Raw genomic sequence first — 11784 nt, 5'->3', positions numbered from 1 at the left:
CGACGGTGCTGTGTGTCGCGGGAGCTGCCAGGACTTGCGGGGGGCCTCTGGTGCCATGATCCGGAACGGGCACGGGGCTGGCGGCGCTGCTGGGCTGAAGGGTCCGGGCGGCCAGCGCACCGTGCGGGTGTGGTGCGATGGCTGGTGAGTGGGGCGGCGAGGGGCGGGCGGTCACCTCGGCGTCACGCACCGGCGGTTGGCGGATCCCGAGTCTTCTGAGGCCGCACGAGGCAACCTGGCCTCCGGTCACTTAGGAGTGTAGCGTGCAGACGCGGGTGCATCGGACGGTGCACTTCCCAAAAACCGGAAATGCGGCTGTCTTATCGCCTAAGGCATTTACCCAGGTTGCCAGGGCTGGAAGGCCGAGCAAGAGCTTCTCTGTCAAATCAGCCCGTGACGTTTCTTTAAGAAAGTCCTGGAGCTGTCAACAAGCCGAAGAAATGTTGGCCTTTCTATAACTTAACCATCTTCAGCCCTTCGTCGTGTCTACCCCTGGTGGATGAGAAAGGATGCGGAATGGTCACCAGGGCTCCTCAGGGGATTCGGGGCGGAATAGGCTAGACTTTGTTCGTTTCTAGTTTGTATTGGTTTGGTGCTGAGGATGGGATCCATAGCTTTATATGCTATGTACAGGCAAGTGGTCCATCACTGAATTACAACTTCAGCCCCCTTCTGTTCTGCATCTGAGTCACCAGCAATGGCTTTGACTTCGTGTCAGTGGACTATGACCTTGGCCCCACCACAATACTGGGCCCAGTGCCACAATCCCAGAGGCAGACTCTGACCTCTGATCTTGCCCTGCCTGTCTAGTGGGCACAAGGGCTGTCCCGGAATTTACCCGTTACCATTGCCCCACCTCCCACCCGGTGCTCATGTCACCTGATGATACCCCACTAGAACTCTAGAGGAAGCAGAGCAGAACCTGTGGCCCAGCACTGGCCCATGGAGAACAATACAGGTGGTCCCAGTACACCCTGGGACACACTCAGTGAACAGCGTGTTGCTGGCTTCTGCATAGCTTGACCTTGACAGTGTACTTGTGGCCAGACCTAGATTTGAGGATAAAAGCTCAGTGCCAGGTGACAGGCATTTGTTCTCTCAGAGTTAAGCCAGGCCCTGGAGGCGGGGAAACTCAGGGTAGAACAGAGTCTTCACCCAACTCAGGACTGTTCTCTGGTTTCAAAGCTCGAGTGTGTCTTGTATCTCGTGGGCTGGGGATGTCACTCAGCTGGTATGCTTGCTCCGTATGCACAAACTCCTGCATTTGTTTCCTAGCACCAAACCGTTGGCTTTTGGTGAGAATCCCAGCAGATGGAGTCAGGAGTCGTAGGCCATTCTTGGCTTCATAGGGGGTTTGAGGCCAGCCTGGGCTACGTGAGACCTTACTGTCTAAAAAAAGAAAAAAAAGAGCAGAAGCGGCTTGAAGTGCCCGGCCGTAGGAGGAGGCACTAACAGGGCAAAGACAGTCTAAGACATAGGAAATGGCTAAACCTCTGTCAGTGAAGAGCTGTGGCGGGAGCCAGACCTTGTACCTGAGTTTGCCACTCTTGCTAGACCTGGCACTGACTGACCTAGGGTATGGACAACTGAGGACAGACTTCCCCTCTATAAGCCCAACACTCTGGGATCTGGGCCAGGAGCCCTGGTGGGGGCTTCTCAAGGAACAAAGCCGTACCCCACACGAGACCCCCAGTTTCCTGTCAAGATCAGTAGGGGACCTGACTGCCCTGTCTGTCCTCACAGCTATGACATGGTGCATTACGGCCACTCCAACCAGCTACGCCAGGCGCGGGCCATGGGGGACTACCTCATCGTGGGCGTGCATACTGACGGTAAGGTGTGGGCCTCTGTGCCTGAGACCCAGTCCAGCAGATGAAGCCTGCAGGGCAAACAGGGTGGGGCAGGCACCGGCAGAACCATTCCTGAATCCTTCCCCAGAGCACAGTCAGTGGTGACTCAGAGAGCTTAGTAAGTGACACAGCCTGGTCCCATCTAGAGAGAGCTATGGCAACACTGGACAGAGTCTCCTCAGCTGCATTGTCTGCCCCTACCCTGGTTCTTGAACCGGAAGAGGCTGATCCCTCTTCTGAGTTATAGGGCATCCTTGTTAACCAGCAGATGCCCTGAGCACAGGTGCTGGCCAAAGGACTATGCTACTGACATGGGGTCCCTCCTTGTGGGCTGATGCTAGGTGTACCCCTGCATACCGTTGCACACTGTGCAGCCTTGAGGTCAAAGCCCCTGAAGACAGGGCCATCACTGACCTTGTTTCGTCCCTTGCTGTCCCTATAGAGGAGATTGCCAAGCATAAGGGGCCCCCGGTGTTTACCCAGGAGGAGCGGTACAAGATGGTACAGGCCATCAAGTGGGTGGATGAAGTGGTACCGGCTGCTCCCTACGTCACCACACTGGAGACACTGGACAAGCACAACTGTGACTTCTGCGTTCATGGCAGTGAGTGGGCTTGGCCTGGAGGTTGGCGGGTTGGGGGTGAGCTGGGCAGTCAGACCTGTTGACAGCTCCTCAGAGACAGCGAGACAGCTCTTCTCATCTTAGCTCATCGTATGCACAGGCAAGAAAGTTCTGGGTCCATCCCCCAGAGCAATGGCAAAGGGTTCGCTGGGGACAAGGAGTTCTGGTGCCTCGGGGCTCTGAGTTAAGAATCCCTGTTTATGGCACAAAACTATCCTCTTAGCACGGAGGAAGCTGAAAGAGGGGCGCTCAAAGTTCCGGGTCAGCCCGGCGGTGGCGGCACACGCCTTTAATCCCAGCACTTGGGAGGCAGAGGCAGGCTGATCTCTGGCCTATAAATAAAGCAAGTTCTGGGAGAGCCAAGGTTATTCAGAGAATCCTTGTCCCAAAAAAGTTCAAGGTCATGCTGGGCTACACAGCAACACTCCCACCCCCACCCCCATCCCGCCCAAAATAACAAAACAGAAACAAATCCTTTTCTGTGTGCTTGTCGCCTCTAGATGACATCACGCTGACAGTAGATGGCCGAGATACCTACGAGGAAGTGAAGCAGGCTGGGAGGTACAGGTAGGTCCAGGGAGTGGGGCTCAAGAGGAGACCCCCCCCTCCTTCCCAGCTCTCATTGCTGTGTTGACTGTACCCTGCAAGGCATTTGAGCCCTCAGTCAGGTCTGGAAAGGTCAGGACGGAATGCTTTGTGTGGCCGACCCCGGGGACTCTGTGCATGGCTACCAGGCAAAGCAATTCTTGATCAGCTCTGTTTGTAGGGCATCTGCAGACTCAGTAGTCTCTCTGGTGCCCCTGGAGGGCTGGCTTTCTGTTTTAATTAACTGTGAGTTAAAGAGCCAGCTGTGTCCAGTGGCTCCTACAGGGACAGAGCAGCCAGGGACTCCCTTGCCAGAGAATGTACAGCAAGGTTTGGGCCTGGGTGTAATAGAGGCCAGAGGAGATAGCATCAGAATGGGGACCAGAGCTGTCCTGTCCTCAATGTGGCCTGTCTACACCCCTGGAGTCACATTGTACAGTGGAGTGAGCCCTCTGCTCCTGTCACCAATAGGAGCCCATTACTCCTGCCCCGTCCGTTTTTGTTGTTGTTGTTGTTGTTGTTGTTGTTGTTGTGGGTGGTCCTGGATTAGGGTCGTGTCCCTCAGGTGGCTTCTGCCTATAGCAGAGCCTCAGGAGCGTATCCTGGATGAAAACCTCCACCTTACCTCTGTCCCAGAGAGTGCAAACGCACCCAGGGTGTGTCCACCACAGACCTCGTGGGTCGCATGCTGCTGGTGACCAAGGCCCACCATAGCAGCCAGGTGAGTCCAAAGGAATGGGGTCTGGGATATGGTCCCTGGGTTGAGGGCACAGCGGGGAGGGAGGGGCACCTCCTAATGACCCCTCGGGTTTATCCTGTTTCTCTCCCTGACCATCCATCCCCTTAGTGGGCTCCGGGGCTGTGGTGTGCTGGTCCCAGGGTTGGCAGTCAGGAGGGCAAGGTCCCTTAGTCTCTTGCCCTTGTGTGCAGGAGATGTCCTCTGAGTACCGGGAATATGCTGACAGTTTTGGCAAGGTGAGTACAGCCTGCCTTACTGAGGCCATTCTGCAAGTACAGCCGACATTTAACTAGCCTCCAGGCAGCAACCCCACCCACCTCCCTTAGGCTTCCCATGGGGAAAGGTTGACCCAGAGCATCAGTGTCTGCCCTCCTCCCTCTCTTTCCCAGTGCTGACCAGGTACTGACCATCAGGCTTGGCCAGCTAGTGGATGCTGGGAGGGAGGACAGGCAAGAGGTGGCCAGTCCCAGCAGCCACTTCTTGGAGGAGGAGCAAGGACTGCCCACCTACAGGTGGCATCTAACCAAATGGCCTGGCCCTCTCTCCCTTTGTAGCCCCCTCACCCGACACCTGCCGGGGACACACTTTCCTCAGAAGTCTCCTCCCAGGTGACCAGATGGTGGCCTCAGGGTGCCGGGTCCCCCAGAGGGCTGTGTCTGCTGGCCACTGGGCTCTGCGCCTGCTCCTGGTGGCGTGTTGCTAGGCAGAGCTGGTCTTGACTGCAGTATCTTCTGTGGCCACCGGGTGGAGCCACAGTCCTGCTAGCTACAGTGGTCCTGCTTGGCCTTACCATGGTGTGTCCCTGCCCTTGCCCCATGTGCCTGCCTGGACATAGCGCCCAGCTGTGCTGCTGGGTTATTTGCAGGCTGGGGTTGGGGGGGAGTCCAGCCTGTAATGCTCTCGGCACATCTCCCATCACCCACACCTACAATAGGGGCACAGGGAGCCCTGGGCTCAGAAGAATGACCAAGGGGAGGGTTCTGGGTGAGGGGCGCACATAGAGGCCTCTACACTGACTGGTTCCTTCTCTTGACGAACAGTGCCCTGGGGGGCAGAGCCCCTGGACAGGGGTGTCCCAGTTCCTACAGACATCCCAGAAGATCATCCAGTTTGCTTCTGGGAAGGAGCCCCAGCCCGGGGAGACAGTCATCTATGTGGCTGGTGCCTTTGACCTGTTCCGTATCCTACTACCTCTGCTACCCTCAAGTCATGCCACAGAGTGGGACCCATAGACTCTAAGGCTCCAGGGTGGTAGTGGGTACGGGCTTGGTCGGGAAGAATGACCCGGAGTCCCTTGGGTACAGGCTGTTGTGGACCGAGTCCCTTCCTTACCAGCCCAACACTGCTACCTTGATTGTTGTTTTCCCCTTCTCCATCCATGGGGTTGGGGGTGGAACACAGGGCTCTGCGTATCTGAGGCGTGTGATCTCCTGCTGAGTCTGCAACCCCAGGTCTTGCTCTCTTGAGACAGAACTTTCCTGTGTAGTCCAGGCTGACCTAGAACTTGCAGTCCTCCTGCTCTGCCATGCAAGTGCTGGGTTTACAAGAGAACACCATCTTACTCAGCTAGTTACTGCTTCTTAATCCGGATATAGACATCGGGCACGTGGACTTCCTACAGGAGGTGCACAAGCTAGCCAAGAGGCCCTACGTCATCGCCGGCCTACACTTTGACCAGGTCTCTGCCCTCCTCCTCCTCCTTGTTTGCTTCTCAGCACCCCATCAGCTGATGGGCCATGGGGTCCCTCAAGGGGCCTTGCTGGGGTCAGTGTTGGGCACAGGTGGCCTCTAAAGGAGTGAGGAGGCTCCAGGTGCCTATCGAAGGCAAGCTTGGTTCTCTTCTGGAGTCCAGGACAGCCCTACCTAGGGTGTTCCTATGAGAGGGGGCACTTTTCCCAGCTTCTGCCCATGACAGCCAGCTGGGAGGGAAGGCACCATTCATTTGAGGTCCTCCAGCTGAGCCAAACTCACTGGCCCTAGGAAGTAAACCGGTACAAGGGCAAGAACTACCCCATCATGAACCTGCATGAGCGGACTCTCAGTGTGCTGGCCTGCCGGGTAAGTGGACTGGGAGCCAGGGCAAGGCGATTGGGTACAGTTTCTTTCCCCATACTGAGGAGTCCAGGGGGTCCCCTTTCCCTGCCGGCCCCAGCCATGCTGCCCCACTCCCCTGGACCTCTTCTGCCACCCTCTAGCCCCAGCTCACCAGGGACAAGGACTGAGTGAGCTGTGGCTGTGTTTCTGCAGTATGTTTCAGAAGTGGTGATTGGGGCACCGTACTCCGTCACAGCAGAGCTCCTGAATCATTTCAAGGTGAGGTTTCGCTTGAAGTCCTCCTGAACAGACCATGATGCCGACCGACATTCCCAGAGGCTCCTTCCTGCCTGCGCCAGCCTGGGCCAGTTTTCTTAGGTCCAGGCATATCAACTCAGAGGAGTCAACTGTCCCTACTCCCTTTCCAGGTGGACCTGGTGTGTCATGGGAAGACAGAAATTGTACCCGACAGGGATGGGTCTGACCCCTACGAGGTGGGTTGCTCTGGCCTGGGCTGCCTCTGGGAAGTAGGTGCAACCATCCTTGCTTGTATTGGTCTCCCATCATGGGCAGAGGTTGTCTTTGCGGTCAAGAGAGCCCTGACCTCCCACTTCTCTTCCAGGAGCCCAAGAGAAGAGGCATTTTCTGTCAGATTGACAGTGGCAGTGACCTCACTACAGACCTGATTGTGCAAAGGATCATCAAGAACAGGTGTGTCCCCTCCCACCTCTCCCTTTCTGGCTGGGTTGGCAGTGGGCAACTCCCAGTATTGGAGAGGACCAGCTTATACCTGTCTGGCCTCAGGTTGGAGTACGAAGCACGGAATCAGAAGAAGGAAGCCAAGGAATTAGCCTTTTTGGAGGCCCTGAGGCAGCAGGAGGCACAGCCCAGAGGGGAGACTGACTAGCTTCTGACCCGGAGACGTCATTCACGCCCTTGCCCTGTGCCCACCTCATCTCTCCCTGCCCTGCTCTGCTTCTGTGTCTTGGTGTCAGCTCACACAATTCCAAAGGAAACTGGCCTTGCTGAGGGTGCTGTCCCTGCCTGCCTGCAGCAGGCTCTCAGTCCTTTCCACTGAGCTGCTCAGAGAGGGTAGCTAGCCCAGTGGGGCAGCCCCGTGGACAGGATAAGCAGACGGCACCTGTGACTGGAGGAGTGTTGCTGTGTATCCTTGGCATCCACGGGTTCCAACTGCCACTGTCCCAGTTTGGCTGGGGATACCCCTCCTGCCTGACTGGAAGCTGCACTTCTGCCCACCGAGCTTTGGTGAAAGGTACAGAGGCTTTGGGGACCTCTGTTCCTGGGCCACCCTGCACGTGGGCACCCTCTACCTTGGGGCACGTTCTAGCACCCCATTCCTGACTCCTAGAAGATGCACTTGCCCGGGTGGCTGGGCCAGCGTGGCTGCCCTCCGCACAGACTTCCTGGTCCTCGTTTGTACCTCAGTGGCTGATGTAAACCTCTTTGGCTCAACTGAATAAAGCCTAGTGGGAAGTGCTCGGTGGGCTCCTCGCCCTAGGAAGGAGCAGGAAATCCATCCACATCCACTCACAGAAAGAGCTCTTTTGGAAAAGGGAGTGCTGGGCCGGGAAGCTCGGCAGCTTGTGCGCATGCCCCTGGCTCTCCCATTGGCTACATCTGGGTACCCTGGCAGATGGATTCGGAGGCCCCTATAGCTGCCTCTTGGTGGTTGATTGTGGGGAGACCAGCTCAGTGATGAAGCAACTGACAGGAATGGTGAGGCCCAGGCTCCTCCCAAACACCGATTCTGGTGGAACTCTCTTATCCCATGCCCAGTCAGCTGCTGAAGCGTAGACCTGCCCTGTCTCCCTTTGAGGCAGGAGACCTTGTGAATGTTTCAAACCTAGAGTCAGGGTCTGGAGAAGGGGCACACCTACCTCCAGCCTGAACAAGTCCTTGGCATTTTTTCCTTACTTCAACCCTGCTGCCTGCTAGGAATGGTAGCGCCCGCACTAGGATCCCGGGGCTGTGAAATAACCCAAGCAGTCTCAGGTCAAGGAAGCCATCTGAGTGTGCTGCTGCCTGGACCCAGGGTGACGCCGTACAGGCAGGCGTGCTCTAGTACATGACTTCTAGGTGAGGTGTGGCTGTTGAGGGCACCACAGAGAGGAGGATGCCCTCAACAGCAGACCCAAACCAGAGCTCTGGAACCTGAGGTGGCACTTGCCTACCTGCATTTGCCCTGGGATAGAGGGAAAGCAAAGCAAAAGAGACCGCTGGAGGCAGAACTGGTTAGCTGCTCACCTGGCTCTGTGACCCAGAATATGTGAGGGGCGGGCCAGGGGGGCCACTGAGTTCTGTCATCTATGAAAGGCAGTCAGGCCAAGCTTCTACCTGGTGCTATGGGTGGACTTAAGGGTTCCCGCGCAGTTCAGCCCTTGCTCTGGACCTGCACACCTCAGTTGTCTTCTGATTTGTTTCACACAACAGTAACTATGTGCTTAGTCCTTCAAAGGAGGGGCTTCACCTGGGATGAGGCAGGGCTTTCTTTTTTTTTTTTTTTTTTTTGGTTCTTTTTTTTCGGAGCTGGGGACCGAACCCAGGGCCTTGCGCTTCCTAGGCAAGCGCTCTACCACTGAGCTAAATCCCCAACCCCTTGAGGCAGGGCTTTTTTTTTTTTTCTTTTTTTTTCCGGAGCTGGGGATCGAACCCAGGGCCTTGCGCTTCCTAGGTAAGGGCTCTACCACTGAGCTAAATCCCCAGCCCCTGAGGCAGCGCTTTCTAAAAAGAACCTATGCACTTGGGCTGACACTGGTGGCTGTGAAAGACTGAGGGGCAGGGTGCTAGGGCCTGAGTATCCTCTGGGGGTTGTTCTAAATGGCTTGCTAGGAGCTGGCTATGCCCAGTGCTATGAAGGGGGTCACCTGTTCAGACTCTGGAGTCGGGGTGGGGACTCGATCCCCTTTCTGACTTTGTAGAAGAAGGAAAGACCCAGCTAGGCCACAGAAGAGAAATGAAGCAATCAGCAATCGTTCACCCAGAGACACACTCAGCCAGGCACCCACTCACTAGAGCACTTGTCTGTGTCTGCTCCATCTCCTCCAGCAACTCTTAGCAGAGACGGTTTTGCTTCTTTATTCATTTTGGAGCTCGGTGGGAGTTAGGGGCCACAGGAGCCAAATCACACAGGGCCTGTGCTAGCAAGACTGGGAGTAAGGGGGTGGCTGGGAGGGGGAGTCAGTGGCCGCAGCGTCGAGGTTTGGGTTGGGGTTCAGGCGCTTTGGCATTCAGCCTTGTGCAGCGACAAGAAGACGTCCGCCTTACACTGGAAAGTCCCTCGGCTGTTGAGTTGCCGCTGGCAGCTCTGCAGGTTCGGGGTCACATCTTTGACACACAGGGCCTGGGTAGGCGGTGGAGGCTGAGGGCCCGTCCCTGTCCCACCAGCTCCCGCCACCCACCGCCCTCTTGCACTCACAAGGCTTCTTACGCTTGGGCGCATCTCCAAGTTGCGCAGAGGTACGGTTCCCACCCGGAGTGCTGGAGACTCGGAACGTCGCGTGGATGGGAACCTGTGGAAACTCGACAGTAGCCCCGCAGCGCGGCCCACCGAGTAGTGGTGGGATCCCGCCGCGGGCTTGTACCACGCGAGGGCTGGCGTCAGGAGCAGCGCCAGGGCGGCGGCCACCAGCGTCCTACACCGGACCATGGAGCCGTGTGGCAGGGGAAGGCAGAATGTAGCTGCTCAAGTCTGCGAACCAGGCAGGGCTTTATATTTACAATGGGGGCGGGGACAGAGGCAGGGAGGGGGGCCGAGGAGCGGGCGAAAGGAAGGAGTGCAACACAGACAGGCTGCGTGTAGAAAATGAGTGGGATCTCACACCCTGCAAGGCCCGAGAACTCAAGTCACAGATGGGGCTGAGGGCGTTTCTCCCTTCCTCAAGTGGAACTGTCCTTTTATTGACCAGATGTATCACGGTCCAAGGGTGAAATGTGGAACTGTCTTAGTTGGGGTACTACGCTGTGATGAAACACAATGACCAAAAACAACTTGAGGAGAAAAGGATTCATTTGGTTTACATTTCCTGAGTCACAGTCTGCTGTAGAAAGCCAAGTCAGGAACTGAAGCAGAACATGGAGACAGAAGCTGATGCAGGGGTCACAGAGGAGTGCTACTTACTCCTCATGGCTTGGTCAGCTTGCCCAGGGATGGCACCACTCACAATTGGCTGGGCCCTCCCTCATCAATCACTAACTGATTTTTTCCAAGAGATGGCTCAGCAGTTAAAAGCACTGACTGCTCTTCCAGAGGACCCAAGTTGGATTCCCAGCACCACAGGCAGGCGGCTCCCAACTGTCTGAACTCTAGTTCCAGGGGATCAGATGCCTTCTTCTGGCCTCTATAGGAATTGGGGGATGCATGTAGTGCACAGATGATGCTCGCAGGCAAAACATCCACATATAAAATGCAAGAAAATTATGAAGAGGAAAGAAGAAAATGTCCTATAGGCCTGCCTAAAGCCTTATCTTATGAAGGCATTTTTTTTCAACTGAGGATCCCTCCCTCCTCTCAGATGCCTCTACTTTGTCACATAAATCTAGCCGCCACAGGGACCACCTTGCTTATTCTTTAGTCCTGCCCCAGGCTCACCAATAGGGTCTTACTCTATAACCCAGATTGGCCTGGAACTTGGAGAAAATAACTCCTACCTCATCTTCCTAAGGGCTAGGTTGGGGTTATTTTGTCTCATACTCTTGACTGGAGATTCTGCTACTTGGCTTGTCCTTTCTGAGAAGTATCAAGCTAAGGCCCCAACCTTCAGAAAAACCTGGGCAAGCAACTCCAGACCCCAGGAGCAAGGTACTGCCCTGCCCACAGGGTTGTGGCCTAGGAAACCACTTAGCAAACAATCGTTAAATACTGGACATAAGAGGGTAACATGTAAGAGACATGTGTGAGGATGGGGGTGGGAGCAGAACAGGGATACCACAGTCTCTGGCAACACAGGGCAGGCACAGGTAGATTAGAAAGACGGCATGGAGAAAGCCTCCTGAGGCCAATGGTGTAAGCTTCCTACAAGGCCTTCTGTTCCTGTCTGGGAAAGCGGCTCAGGGTGAGCACAAGCTATAGCTGGTCTATCAGGTGACTTTTTTGGAGGAAGCAGGTGGAGTTGACCCTGGGACCAGGAGCTGCTGACAACATGAGCACATCATAAGGAATCTGGGTGCTAAGGAACCCAGAATGAGTGACGTGTGTGGCCATGAGGGACTCTGAGGGGAACGGAGGAACCTGGGAGCATAAGGATGTCAGGAGTGCTTCCTAGACTCCTAGGTTCCTAGAAAAGGCACGGAGGACACCCCAAGGGGGTGGGCAGACTGGAGATAGAAGAAACAAGCTGGGGGCTGGGGATTTAGCTCAGTGGTAGAGCACTTACCTAGGAAGCGCAAGGCCCTGGGTTCGGTCCCCAGCTCCGAAAAAAAGAACCAAAAAAAAAAGAAGAAACAAGCTGACCCTAGCACCCTGCCCCTCAGTCTTTCATAGCCACCAAGCAAGGACAGACCACACCTGCCCGCCCAAGCAGCTCCAAATCCACAAATCTCAGCTCCCTCTGCAGCGCTCCGCGATCCTTAGGCTGAGTTACACCAGGAAGTGGCCTTCTTCACTCCTGATAGTTGGTGCCAGCTCCAGACCAGCATGCCATAGATAGCCGAGTGACATGAAGTTGTTTCCCAGCAGCACGGGTCTGCTTCAGGTACCCCAAGGACACCACACAGAGGTGGCAGGGAGTCTTGTAGCCAACAAACATGATGATGACACAGATGGGTGGAACCAGCCATGGTGGTCTACTCCCCAGGCTGTAGAGCGCATAGGGAATGTGAAGGTGTTACTGGGAATGGTCAGTGAAGACAAGGCGCGGAGCTGGCCACGACTCCCGGATACCAGCCAAAATTGGTCTCTACCCAGGAGCTTAACACACTAGGGCTGGGCTACTGTT

General features: G+C 55.8%; 2 protein-coding genes across 10 annotated transcripts; one reads left to right on the top strand and one right to left on the bottom strand.

Moving 5' to 3' along the window:
- The first annotated feature begins 11 nt into the window (after positions 1-11).
- Positions 12-7328, top strand: Pcyt2 (phosphate cytidylyltransferase 2, ethanolamine). Of its 8 annotated transcripts, none has more exons than NM_053568.2 (14): positions 12-144; positions 1744-1832; positions 2293-2454; positions 2973-3039; positions 3694-3778; positions 3988-4032; positions 4351-4404; positions 4837-4975; positions 5392-5474; positions 5777-5854; positions 6044-6109; positions 6259-6324; positions 6453-6541; positions 6635-7322. In NM_053568.2, exons 1-14 carry the CDS (start codon positions 56-58, stop codon positions 6735-6737), a joined length of 1215 nt encoding a protein of 404 aa, NP_446020.1. In that variant the 5' UTR covers positions 12-55; the 3' UTR covers positions 6738-7322. The 8 variants fall into 8 exon arrangements, 7 of the variants coding, with proteins under 7 accessions (NP_446020.1, XP_087430902.1, XP_087430900.1 ...); XM_087574776.1 differs by having other exon boundaries at positions 39-144; positions 4351-4590; positions 6635-7328; XM_087574774.1 differs by having other exon boundaries at positions 39-144; positions 3623-3778; positions 6635-7328.
- A 1580-nt stretch (positions 7329-8908) lies between these two features.
- On the bottom strand, positions 8909-10832 carry Npb (neuropeptide B). Of its 2 annotated transcripts, none has more exons than XM_087570025.1 (2): positions 9279-10832; positions 8909-9191 (listed from the first exon to the last, which is right to left on the bottom strand). In XM_087570025.1, exons 1-2 carry the CDS (start codon positions 9495-9497, stop codon positions 9063-9065), a joined length of 348 nt encoding a protein of 115 aa, XP_087426151.1. In that variant the 5' UTR covers positions 9498-10832; the 3' UTR covers positions 8909-9062. The 2 variants fall into 2 exon arrangements, with proteins under 2 accessions (XP_087426151.1, NP_695205.1); NM_153293.2 differs by having other exon boundaries at positions 9267-9497.
- Between the last annotated feature and the right edge of the window lie 952 nt (positions 10833-11784).

The sequence above is a fragment of the Rattus norvegicus genome, chromosome 10, assembly GCF_021556685.1.
Source record: "Rattus norvegicus strain SHRSP/BbbUtx chromosome 10, alternate assembly SHRSP_T2T, whole genome shotgun sequence".
Lineage (NCBI taxonomy): Eukaryota > Metazoa > Chordata > Mammalia > Rodentia > Muridae > Rattus > Rattus norvegicus.
The sequence above is the reverse complement of the archived record's forward strand: the minus strand, read 5'-3'. Positions and strand labels throughout refer to the sequence as shown.